We start from the raw sequence: 13,478 nt of genomic DNA, 5'->3' as shown, positions 1-13,478 counted from the left end.
CCTGATAGAATCTTTATAAAGAATTGTGAATCTTTCCTTTGAGACCCCCCACTTCATTTATGAAAAGAGTGAAGAGCTGGCAAGAAACAGATGTTTATCCAAATTGGACAAGGTAGCTAATTCTGGGGCAGAGTTCCCAGAAGCTGAGTGAATTCTGCATTATCAGCTGGTAAGTCATGTGGTGCAAAGATTACTGCAAATGCTGACTGCAGACAGGAAATCAGAAGACACTTAATCCTTGGGAGAAGAGCAATGACAAAGCTCGATAAAATAGTTAAGAGCAGAGACATCACACTGACAACAAAGGTCCGCATAGTTAAAGCAATGGTGTTCCCTGTAGTAACATATGGCTGCGAGAGCTGGACCATAAGGAAGGCTGAGAGAAGGAAGATCGATGCTTTTGAACTGTGGTGTTGGAGGAAAATTCTGAGAGTGCCTTGGACTGCAAGAAGATCAAACCAGTCCATCCTCCAGGAAATAAAGCCTGGAAATAAACTGCTCACTTGAGGGAGTGATATTAAAGGCAAAACTGAAATACTTTGGCCACATAAGGAGAAGACAGGACACCCTGGAGAAGATGCTGATGCTAGGGAGAGTGGAAGGCAAAAGGAAGAGGGGCCGACCAAGGGCGAGGTGGATGGATGATATTCTAGAGGTGACGGACGCGTCCCTGGGGGAGCTGGGGGTGTCAACCGACAGGAAGCTCTGGCGTGGGCTGGTCCATGAAGTCACGAAGAGTCAGAAGCAACTAAACGAATAAACAACAAAAGTCATGTGAATCATCTAAATCAAAAGGGGAACTTTCCACCTAATTCTTCACATGACAGTGGCTCATCTCAAAAAAACTGCTGCAGCTGCTGCTTTAGTTCCAAAGTCCTGGGCAGAAGTGTACAACTTTTTCTGGGTCAAAGGCCATACTTGATTTTTGGAGGATATCCTGGGAGCTGCTTCCAAACAGCCATGAATGAGGCCAGGACAAAAATGAAATCTGACATGATTTTCTTGACATTTATAGTCAGTTAAAGTTAAATATAGTTAATACGATTATCTTCCAGTCATAGATGATATAATAATCTTCTCTTGTTGTCTTAGAAAAATTATCATTTGTTAACAACATTTTGAATTTCTTAGAGCTACACCCAAAGATTTGGGGCTGCCTGAGATCTGGGCCTCAGCTCTGGTCTCAAGCAGAAATCTGAACATTTCATAGCCTTCCCCATTCACAGACATTTTGAAATGTCTTAATCTTGCATCAAAGATTTTCACCTGATGATAGCTTGTAGAGGATACCAATTTGCATACAATTTGCACATGCTAATTTGTATGTATATAAGTAAATTTTGAAGTATAATTAATCTAAACAGGAAGCTTACAGATCTCAGCATAGAAAGATACTGTATGCCTTCTCAGTCTGCTTTGTAAGTCAGCGATAGGTAACCTCTGGGTCCTGAAATCTCAGTCCAAAAACTTTGCTCAAAGCCCTAACACAGGTTTACAGTTAGCAAAATTAAGGGCATAAGCTTCTCCTCAAAACTGTCCTGACCCACATGTGTGATATAGCCTCAGTCTAGAGTCCTTGGCCTCCCAAAAATTGTCCCCTCCAGGTCTAAATGCTAACTGTGAATGGGCAGCTTCAAGGCCTTTTTCAATTTCTTGATCCTGGTTCCTGATCTTTAAATTCTGTGATCTTTAAATTTGTGTAAAATGCTGAAAATACCAGATTAAAGTGCTGACAATGAAAAATGCTTCAACAATGCTTTTCCTAGTAGAAGGAACTATATTACCTTGTTCCTCTTTATAACTTTCCAAGTTCAGCTATCAGTACATGATATGGAAATGAAATCCATCACTGAACTATATGCTCTGTAAGGAATTGCTTCCCTTTCTCCATCTGGCATCTGCTGCTGTTGAGTTCCCCTCAGATTTTAAAAGGATGGAAAAGGGAGAGTGGAAAAAATCTTTACCAACAGCCTCCTAACATGGCTGTCAAAGGAAATGGTGTACTTCACCTCCTTCTTTGGAACTATAGATTGTTATCAAATGAAACAAAATTAAAATTACAAATGTATAACAAATTGCCTATTTACAACAATAAACACACAACAGTACAGAACAGTTCCTTTTCCTTGCTCTCTGCCACTGCTGAAGGAGAATGAGTGCCAAGACAGAAAGTCTAGAAAGAAGTTTTGTTCACATGAAATGTCAACAGGCACAAAATGCCTTTGGAAGGGAAGTAGACAACTCCATTGAAGGTTGCATCAATACTACAGTAGTAGTCATTGTGGCCATATGTAGTTTATTTGGGGACAAACTGGACTACCTCAATTAATCCCTTTTTGGTGTTCCCAGAGCATTATAACCCATCATTAACTAAGTTAAATGTTTTGTAGGAAAATAGCCAATAAGAGGAGAGGATTGTTACTGTCATATCCTCATATCTTCTTTGTGGATCTCTCATCTGACTGGACATCTGAAAAGGACTATAGGTTCTCTTGTTCTGATGCAGCCAGGCTGTTCTTAAGATCTACTTCCTCATTCTTCACTGAGAAACTGGTACAAAGGAATGTTTAAGGAAAAATTAAATCTTTTGCATGGGAATTTAATGGCAAAGTTGAGAATGATGGAAAACAAGCATATCTTGGAGGAGGAATGTTCCCAGACAAAGCATAATTTATATTATATTATAAACTTACACAATAATGCAGAATTATTAGAAGAGATAAAGACAGTTAGAGATATCACCTGACCCTGAGTACAAAAGGTTATCTTGTGACCTTCTAAGTTGCTTTATCAGACTGATAAGAGGACTCAAGCGAGACTATCTGGGTGAGTAACACCTGTCCTGTCCAAAGTCTTTGTTAGCACTGTTTCCGTTGTCTTAAAATACACAGTATAATTCAAGAAAATAAATACATTTCAGAAGGCCTTCTTAGAGCACAGATTACATGAAATGCTATGGTAAAGATGACACATTTCACAATGTCAAGTTTAAAAGAAATAATACAACACTGGAAGATACACATTTTGTGTGACAGAAAAGGCTTCTTACACTGAGACATCAGCATGTCAGTCCAGCAGAGCTTCCTAGCTAAACAACTGATTTCAGGCTCTGCCACAACAGCTTAGTATCTTAACTGATAATTGGTATGCCAAACAGCTGCCAAAATTTATTTTATTTTTTATTTTATTTTATATCCTGCCTTTATTATTTTTTTTATAAATAACTCAAGGCGGGGAACATACCTAATATTCCTTCCTCCTCCTATTTTCCCCACAACAACAACCCTGTGAGGTGGGTTGGGCTGAGAGAGAGCGACTGGCCCAAGGTCACCCAGCTGGCTTTCATGCCTAAGGCGGGACTAGAACTCTCATTCTCCTGGTTTCTAGCCCGTTGAATAGACCAAACTCACTCTCTTGGATGCCAAACAAGATAGGAAGGAAGGAAGGAGGGAAGGATGGATAGATTAGATAGATTAGATTAGACAGATAGATAGATAGATCTATAGATCTATCTATCATCTATCTGTCACGTGATAGATAGATGATAGATAGAGGTAGTCCTTGATCAATGAAGGTAAATGGGACCAGAATTTCCATCGCTAAGAGATGCGGTCACAAAGCGTGATGTTACATGACTGCATTGCTTAGCAATGGCAATCCTGGCACTCCCCACTGCTGTTGTTAAGCAAGGATTGCAGGTCATTAAAGTGGGGGAGGGTACACTGGTGATCTGCAAGGTGTGGCATGAGTGCGGTGGGGGTAGATGCTGCAAGGTGGAGGATGATGTGCAGGTGGCCTGCAAGGCGCTGTGTGAGCACAGTGGGGCTGGAGGTGGCTGCTACTGGGTGGGTGGGGGGTATGAGGGTGCCAGATGGGGGAGAGTACAAGAAACCAGAGTGACTTGCAACATTCCCTGCCAGCTTCCCCATTGACGTTGCTTGTGGGAAGCCAGCAGGGAAGGTCGCAAATGGCAATCACATGACCATGGGGTGCTGCAACCTTTGTAAGTACGAATTGATTGCCAAGCACCCAGATTGCAATCATGTGGCAGTGGGGTGCTGGGATGGCTGGAACTTCGAGGACTGCTTGTAAGTACCACTTGTTCAGTGCTATCATAACTTCAAATGATTGCTGAATGAGTGGTCATTAAACAAGGACTACCTGTGGATGGATGGAGGGAGGGAGGGATGGGATAGATAGATATGCTGTATAAATAAGCATTGGTTGATGCAAGATGACTGTATGCATCACATACTTATATACAAAAACCGTAATCACGTGCTGAACTCCATAACGTACAAGACTCAGCTTCTCATTTCCAGGTTGTGTATGTCTGGCTTTGTACTGCTGTGGAGAGTTCTGCAGAGTCACATTCTGTACATACAGTGAAATGTGCAGAGGACCAACAGTAGAAGAACATGTACCATGTAACTCAACTCGCAAATTTTGCATCATATTACATGGAAGATGTTTTTTCATAGCCCCCATCAAGTTGACAATGAAGAATCCTGTGGCAGCTTAAAGACACAGGCAAATGAAGTGGTCTGTAATTCATGAAAGCTTTTGTTATAATAATGTTCTTTTTCTTGGCCCTCTCTACTCTCTCATCTCTTCTTATGCTATGGCTTTCCTTCTTCATCCTGGTACAAAGGTAGTTGCCTTACACAGAGTTAGACTCTATCACAGACCTCTGAAATGACTGCCAAAGATTCACCCTAGTTTTTAAACAGGTATCTTTGCCAGCCCTACATAGAGGGTTTGGTATGCAGAAGTAAAGGAACTATCAACTCAGGCAATCAACCAAGCAGCAGACAACAGCCCAATCAAGGAACTCCCAAGGAGAGAACAACACCCCTACCAACACAAGCAGGGCAAGCCACGGTATATAAACTGAGAGCAAGGCCCACTCCCTCTTCGCACTGAAGATGTTGCCTAATCGGGCAATGAAACGCCTGCAAGAAAACAACAAGGCTCAGAGAGCACCAAGCACTCCACAGTTCAACCCTGAGCTACAAATATTCGCTTCGATTGGTAAAAGTCCTACTTCTGACATATGGTTCCTCTCCTTTGAGAAGCAGATTACTGTTGCAAAACTGCTTTTTAATACACTCCTGAGCATGAATTTATGATGGATAACAAGGATAAATTTTGGAGAAGATGCGGAATGGAAACATTTCTACATTAATTCATGACCAGACTCTTGATTGCCAATTGTATCTTCATGGCAAATTACTTTGTCCTTGGAAATACAAAGATGAGTTTACATGCAATGGCTGTGATAAAATGTGTGCAACTAGAGAATATAACAAAGACTTGGAACGAATTAGGGAGGTAGCCACTCAGAATTTTTGTTAATATTAGCAGGTACTGTACTGCTACTTTGACATTTTATGTAAGAGCACAGACTTCTACAGCATCCTATGGCAGCTTACTGTTAGAGCACAGTGGGATATGTGAGAATCTAGTCAGATACTGTGAACTACTTAGTTCATTATTAGTTTTTGTTCTGCTAAAGGGAGGCCATTTGGATTTTTTGTGGCAACCACCAAAAATGACTTGTTCCCTTTCTGTTAGACACTGAGGAGATAATGCTACAGTGCTTGAGAATCTGCCAGGATGTCCATAACTTCAAGACTATCTATTTTGTACCCGGGATTCTGGCGCTAAGGTTACAACATTCACTCATGATTTGAGGCTCTAAACTACTATTCAAGTGTTTTTCTCCTTCCAAGGAAGAACTTTGCTTGGATATCCCATTTATGACTGCAAATGAATTCTGTCAAGAAAATGCCTCAGAGCAGGATTGCACATGCTATCCATATCACCATTCAGATCAGAAGCTGTATTTTGGAGAGTTTCTGCTGATGGAGGAGATGGTTTGAAAGAAGAAATATCTAAATCCTCTGAACCAAGTTTGCTTCAAAAGAGCAGTCTTGCTGCTACAAGGCATCTGTGTCCTTGATAACGGGAACTGGTGATTCTTCATCACCAAGTTGTTTATAAATAAAGTAGAAAGTCAGTTTGGGCTCTTTATTCAGGAGGTGGGATTTGATCTGATGAGGGAGGGCATCATCATCCATCTGCATTGTTTTGTTATCAACTTGGACAAACAGCCCATAGTCCAGGGGCTCTGAGACTTCAAATTTCTCAGCGCACTGCTGGATCAGCTGATGAGTTGTGGAGTCTGTCCGGTATGCCAGTGTCCTTGTTTTGGCATCAGCCTCCATAAAAGAAATTGCAATGAAATCCTGGAACAAGGAGAATAAATTTCGAAATTACAACAATGTTCAATGTGACTCTGTTAAAATACATGCTTGTCATGTATAAAATTACTGTTCAGTCTTTTCACCACCAAAAATCTGGATACAATTCATTAAAAACTTACAAACTGCTTTTAATAAATTCCTAAAAAATTAAAACAGAAACAATAATGTAGTAAAAAGGTTCTTTAAAATGTTAAAAATATTGAAAAAAACACTAAAATATGGGACAAGTATATAAGAATAGACTACAGAGGTTCAGCAATATCAGCTTTACTAAAAGCCTGGGTGAAGATAGTTAAGTAACTGAAAGCCAAGTCCTATAAAGAAATGATGAAGGAGTTAATGATTGTTAATTATATGAGCTGAGGAGGCAGAGAGTATAACAAATTTCTTCAAAAGGTTGAAAGTTCTCATGTGTTCTAAGTTTTAAGAGAACTATGTCAGGAATGTTTTCCATGCAGAATGTCCCAGATTTGATTCTCCTGATAGGACTGGGAAAAGTTCTTGTCTGAAACCATGGAGCAGGGGTGTCCCTGGGCAGGGAGGCAGTCAAAAAAGCAACTGCTAGTCAGGAAAGACAGTGCTGAGCAAGATAGATGGATAAAACAATTTGTTTTGAATGAACTCCTCATAGCCTGTAAAGATTTGAGACTCCAAATGCAACATTTGCCTGCTATTTGATTGTATTATCTGAAGAGCTATCTACAATGTGTACAAGTAGCATGAAAGCAAGATGCATGCCTATGAGAACTACTCCCTGAATACAGACATGCAAAGCAGAAAAGAATGTTTGCTGCCACCTTGAGGTTAAAAGGCAGGAAATCTTAAATACTAAACTTTTTTTTTTAATCTGTTCAACTGTGTCCGATTCTTGGAGACTGGACAAGTCCTTGCAGTTTTCCTGGCAAGATTTTTGGAAGTGCTGGTTGTCACCTTTAATGCCCTTCATGGCTTGGGACTGGGTTACCTAAGGGACTGCCTTCTCCCAGTTGTTTCTACCTGTCCAATTCGATCTGGTAGATTGGGCATGCTACGGATCCTGTAAGCCAAAGCATGTTGGTTGGTGGGGACTAGAAGGCGTGCCTTTTCAGCCATAGAGCCTGCCCTCTGGACTATTCTCCCCTCAGAGATCAGACTGTCTCTGACCCTGTTGGCCTTTCGTAAGGCTGTGAAGACCTGGTTATGTGCCCAGGCCTGGGGCCCCGAGCATGGTAATGGTCCTGTTTCTTGGCTATGTTAACATCTTACATTGCTTACTTGGCGGCCATGTATATTTATTTTGTACTGTAACCATACAATTAAACAATTGTAAACAATTGTTTAATTGTTTTATAGTTTTTATTGTAAGCTACCCAGAGTCACTTGTTGAGATGGGTGGCTATAGAAATTGAATGAATGAATGAATGAATGAATGAATGAATAAATAAATAAATAAATAAATAAGTGGTATGCCATTGCCTTCTTCCTAGGGCTGAGAGAGAGTGACTGGCCCAAGGTCACCCAGCTGACTTTGTGCTTAAGGCAGGACTAGAACTCACGGTCTCCCGGTTTCTAGCCCAGTGCCTTAACCACATCAAACTGGCTCTAAACTTCATTAGGGCAGCTCAGAAGTTACAAATAGGTGCCACTGAGTTAGGTTTGACTTGTGATGATTGCATGAATAGATGCTCTCAATCTTGGCCTGTTTTTAGCAATAACACAGACATTCGCTCAATCGCCTTGATGCTATCTATCGGCCTTACCCATTGTCTTTCCAGGCTGTGCAGTGCTTTGGATTCAAAGGGAAAAAGGTGCTTCAGAGCATGCAGTTGGTACTCACATAGGACTGTCCTCAACATCTTTGAAGCAGTGCCATCCATACTCAGGAGTGGGTACAGCTGCCTTCTCCAGCTGCAGCATGATCCCAGGAAAAGATGCATTTGATTTAATGGGTACCTGACAGTTGCTACATGTACCCACACAGACTTTGAAGCCCTTTTGCCCTCCAAATCCGAAGGACTTCACAGCCCTATTGTGGTACCCTTATTCTAATTCCTCCGACCTAGTTAACCATAATCACTTTTTCTAGTCCATCAACTTGCCCATTACATGCCTAAAGTGGATGAATTTCTTTCTGCTGATCATTGCCCCAAGGAGGGCAGTCAGCCTTTATTTGATCCAGGACTCATTCACTGGCTGCTTTCAGTCCATGTTTTCTTAGTAACTATCTCCACATCCATTATTCAAAAACGTCTGTCTTTTTCTCTTGCTCTTTTTCAGTGTCCAGCCTTCCTGACTCTATATTACCATATAATTGTTTTAATTATTCTGATTTTTGTTGTCATTGAAGTATCCTTATCTTTCACAATCTTGTCTAAATTTGTCATTGCCTTCCTCCCCAAGATTAATGTCCTCTTTATTATCAAGCACAGTTTTCATCTTTACCCAGTCTTGAGCCCAGGAAAATAAAGTCATCACCTTCATTTCTTCACCATCAGTTCTAAGTTTACTAAGCACACTTGATTATGTGCCATCAAGTCGTTTTCATCTAATGACTACATAGATAGATCTTCTCCATGACAATCTTATCCCTAACCTGGTTTTTCAGGTCTTCTAACACTGTAACTGAGTCCATATACCCTGCTGCTGGTTGTCCTCATCTTCTTTTTCCTTCCACCTTTCCCAGCATTAGAGCCTTTCTCAAAGAGCTGGGTCTGTTTCACCATGTTCTGTCCATACTGTGGCATTTTTCTGAGCATTTTTCACAGTTTGACATGTTCAACACAATCAAAGGCCTTTCTACAATCAATGAAGCATCTAGTGACTTCTTTTTGGTATTCTTTGGCTTTTTCAATTATCCAGCATGCATCAGCAATAGTGTCTCACATTCCTTGGCCTTTTCTAAAGCTAGCTGAATATCTGGCATCTCTTTTTCCATGTAGGGCTCTAATCTGTATTGGATGATCCTAAGTATTATTTTGCTAGTATGTGAAATTAAGGATATTGTACCATAGTTTGCACACTCTAAGTCTCCTTTTTTTGTATTGGAATGTAGATTGACCTCTTCCAATTTGTTGGCCACTGTGTCGTTCTCCAGATTTGTTGGCATAGCTTGGTTAGAACCTCTACTGATTCTTCTTTTGTTGCTTGCCATATTTCAGTTGGCATTCCATCAGTTTATTTATTTATTTATTATTCAAATTTTGCTACCACCCATCTCCCCCGAAAGTTCCTGTAGTCTTCTGATTCGGTAATGACCGGAGTGCTGATCTAGCTTCATCACTAGTACTAGAAGTTCTTGTAAGTAAGGAATATCTTCTAAGGTATCTTGGATGTTGACATCTCTACTATATAGTGTTTCAGCCTACTCCTTTCATCTTCCTTTGATCTCCTTTGAATCGATTACTATCTGCCCATTGGCATCCTTTAGCATACCAATTCAAGGGTTGGAACCTTCTGAATTCAGAGATCTTTTGAAAGATTTTACTTGTTTTTCTATGTCTGTTTTGATCTTTGATGTCTTTACAGATGTTTTTGTAATACTGCTTCTTGTTTCTTCTAACACTCTCTGTAACTGTGAAGTTCCTTCCTGAGATTTTTGTCTTTCTTGGCTTTGGCTTCTCTTCTCTTCTTGGCAATTTCCACAGTTTGTTCTGATATCCAGTCAGTTGATAATTTTCTGTCTTCTTAAAATTCAACATTAACCTAGATTTTTCACTGTTCATTTTTATTTTCATAATGAGCTCTTTTAAGTCTTTATTACTTTTGGTTAACAACGTGGTATTGCCTACATAGCTCAGATTTTGTTAGTCTCTGGTTTCAAGCTGTCATCTCTTTTAATCCTGACATTCTAACAATATATTCACTATATAAGATAAACAGATAGAGGAACAATGTGCATTCCTGTCTTTCTGCGTTATCTATTATGAACCACTCTGCTTCTCCCATTTCAAGTCTTACTGTTATTACAAGGTAAACCTCCTTTCTTCCTATATTCTATGGTTCTTTTCATTAACCAACTTATTTTAGTTGTCTAATCTCATATCCTGCTGCCTTTCTCAAACCTTCTCTTAGACATTTGTGTCCCCATGTATGGTACTCTTCTTTGTACAATCTCAAGCAAAACTTGGCTTGAATGAGAAATTAGTGCAGCAGTTTGGTGATTTGAATATTCTCTTGTACCTCCCTTTTTTAGTATAGATGTATTTCCAAGACCTTGAGCCACATGATTTGCTCTGTATTTGTTGACACAGAATTGTTAGCATATGAACTGCCTCTTCTGCAGCATTAAACAGTTCAGTAGATATTCAACATGTGCCTGGTGCTTATCAACTTTCTCTTCTATCTCATTTTCTAGTAGTCAGTTCCTGCATACCTTCTGTCTACATAAATGTTGCTATCATTTATAAAGAGTTTTCTTCATTGTTATTCCTGCTTCTTTTATCTTCATCTGCTACTAGCAGATTCTTCTATGATTCTTCTTGAATATTACTACCTTAGTTGTAAATTTTACTGTGATTTTTCTAATATTAGAAAGATCTATTATTTTCTTTTTCTTCTTATTGTTCTCTGTTTGTTGACCGAGATTCTCTCTTCCTGTTGTGCTTGATGTTGGAAGCTGGCATGCTGTCATTGCTGCCCAAATGTTTGTCTTCTGTCTTTCTTTGACTATAATAGCTTGTTCTGAAAGCAATTTACATTTTTTCCTCAAAAATTTTGGGAATATTTTTTCTGTTTCCAGTTTCACAATGTTTCTTGCCTTAGGTTCTCTTGTGCATAAGTTAAATGTACTGAATCTGTTCCTCACACTGCTCTTATATTCGACCTGTATGTTCTCCAAGTCATATCTCGTTACTGCACATACTCTCCTTAATGCTTTAAGTTTAATCCATGTATTTAATTGTTCTATAATCTGCATCTCACCTGGCTGACTAGATTGCATTTCTCCATCTTCTGCTTCCTATTATGCTGTGTTTTTGATTCCAATGTTGTCCCTCTGCAGGTATTGATGTTTAATATCTGACCTGAAGTGGATGTGGCAATAAACAAAGAATTCTTTTCCCAGAACTCCATTGCCTAACTCTTTTTATAAAAATGACTCATTATTATTTTTATCCAAATCTGAATATTCCTGTACTTCCAGGTTCCTCCATTTCTTCTATCTGTTAGTAAGACTATGTCCTTTCTTGATATTGCACCTAGTACTTCCTGCAATTTGCCATAGAATTCTTTAATTATCTTCTTGCATTGCAACTGTATCAGGTTCACATACTTCTATAGCATAGATGTTTACTGTATATGCACTCATTTGGTAAAAATGATCATAACGCTAATTAAGTTACAATCATGTAGGTACTTAGCAATGTCCTTTTTGAGTATGGTTACCACTCCATTCTTCCATATGTTTTAATATGGAGGTTCCGCCTGGCTGACTATAATTTGTCTGAGACTGCTTGGCATGTCTAATAAAATATCTTTATTATACCTGCACACAAATATGAAGTCACGTCAAACAGTTGGTTGCCTTCTGACAGGTTCAATTTGGCACCTTTTTCTCCAGCCCTTTCCATGGCTTAATGGAAAGCTCTGTGCAAGGTGACAGTTATTTACATTTTCAGCATTCTGACCAGAGTCCTTTTTCTATGGGAAGTCATCAACTGTAGATCTACTCTTAGACATTTGATGCTCTTCCCCAACAACTAGAGTACAGTATGTCTTCCAACTGGAGTCTCATTATATGACACCCAAACTCATCTAAATGTTACAGCCATGTACTTGCAGTTTTCTTGGCAACAATAAATTCTTGGCCGTTCATATTTCTTTCCAAAGTGTTCCTGCCATCTCACTGAACTGTGTTCTGAAATGGATGGAAGGGAAGAATTGTTCCATGTCCTCCTAATCCTTCCCCCAGATGTGCTATAGTACAGCTCTAAGCAGTTGAAATTTCTCAGTTAAAACAGTTAAGGTCTTGTGGCTGAAACTGAAGGAAGAGGGATTCTTAGATTTGGAGTAAATCTAAACAAAGAATTCAGGCATTTTGGAATGGGGTAAATCAGATGTGTGAATGGGAGCCAACTTTGGCTATCCACTGAAGAATATACCTTCATATATTCCAGAACTCTAATACAGAATTCTAGATTTCATGAAAGTCTCTGTAAGTACAAGCACCTGAATAGGGTTTAGGAGGTTAAATCTTCTACTTTGAAGATAAAAGGCCTGTGGAAAGGAGAATGAGCAAGAAGTATAACAAAAGTAACTATCACAGATGATTCTGCACTTATCAGCAAATTTAGCTTAATATAGCATGGTTATCAGAAAAAGAATCTTCCTGGTGATTGCCCCCTACTGATGACTCATTCTTATCCATCCAGCCCAAAACAGAAATGTTTTTATTCTCCCAGGCTTTAAAAAATAGTTATAGTAAAAATCCTGTCATTCATTATATGTTATCTAGGTACTTAATTTGAGTCTTGTTTATTTGTTTTCCAAAGCTTATCCCTTACAAAATTGGTTAAAGAGCGCTACCGAACTCTGCTTTTCAACTCTGCCGGAAATTTTGCTCAAGAGAGATATGTGACTCGTTTAAAGCAAACCGAGATGATCAGTGCATAAAATGAAAAAGGGTGCTCCATGATCTCCTGACCTGAACGGACGATCGAGATGCCCGGGCTTTGTTAAGTGTTCTCCGTCTCTCCCAGCGGTGGATGGAATCTTGAACTTCAGTGCTTAGCTGTCGGGTGACTGTGATCTTATCGTAGCTTTTGATAAGCTCTACTGCCCCGTAAGTAGTGATTAAATAATAAGAACCTATGGAAAATGAAGAAGCATAAACCAAGCAATTTTTATTCTGTTGCACTTCATGCAGCTTCACAGAACATTTCATCCCTTCTCTCCTTATGGCTTACTTTAAAACTGCCAGATGGCTACTGGTTAATTAAAATATGGATGGTTAGTGAAAATATAGCATGAATGTCTGAAGGAAATGAAATTATTCTGGTTGAGATAGAGAGATACTCAGGCTTGGCTTCCATCCAATTCACCGGGTTTGAGAAAGTGAAAATCTAATGGAACTGGACAACAGATGGCACTCTTGCAACAGACAGCATAGAGGAGAAACAAGTGATAGGCACTGCAATATTCTTCTATCAATTCCTTTGGGCAAGTAATCTTATACCGTCTTTATTAGAAGGAGGCTTTTTTCTATTTGTTATTTCTGATATTTTGCATATTTGTAAT

The 13,478-nt window shown here is 39.4% G+C and overlaps 1 protein-coding gene across 1 annotated transcript in view; it reads right to left on the bottom strand.

Moving 5' to 3' along the window:
- Positions 1-5,450: 5,450 nt before the first annotated feature.
- The window catches only part of RIN3 (Ras and Rab interactor 3), a 100,861-nt gene continuing 92,833 nt past the window's right edge, over positions 5,451-13,478 (bottom strand). Inside the window, exons 9-10 of the mRNA XM_063290252.1 lie at positions 12,886-13,049; positions 5,451-6,248 (exon numbers count right to left, since the gene is read on the bottom strand). Coding sequence (XP_063146322.1) covers positions 5,940-6,248; positions 12,886-13,049 — 473 coding nt within the window. The 3' untranslated portion in view covers positions 5,451-5,939. The remainder of the gene's footprint in view (positions 6,249-12,885; positions 13,050-13,478) is intronic.

Source organism: Candoia aspera, chromosome 1 (assembly GCF_035149785.1).
Source record: "Candoia aspera isolate rCanAsp1 chromosome 1, rCanAsp1.hap2, whole genome shotgun sequence".
Lineage (NCBI taxonomy): Eukaryota > Metazoa > Chordata > Lepidosauria > Squamata > Boidae > Candoia > Candoia aspera.
The sequence above is the reverse complement of the archived record's forward strand: the minus strand, read 5'-3'. Positions and strand labels throughout refer to the sequence as shown.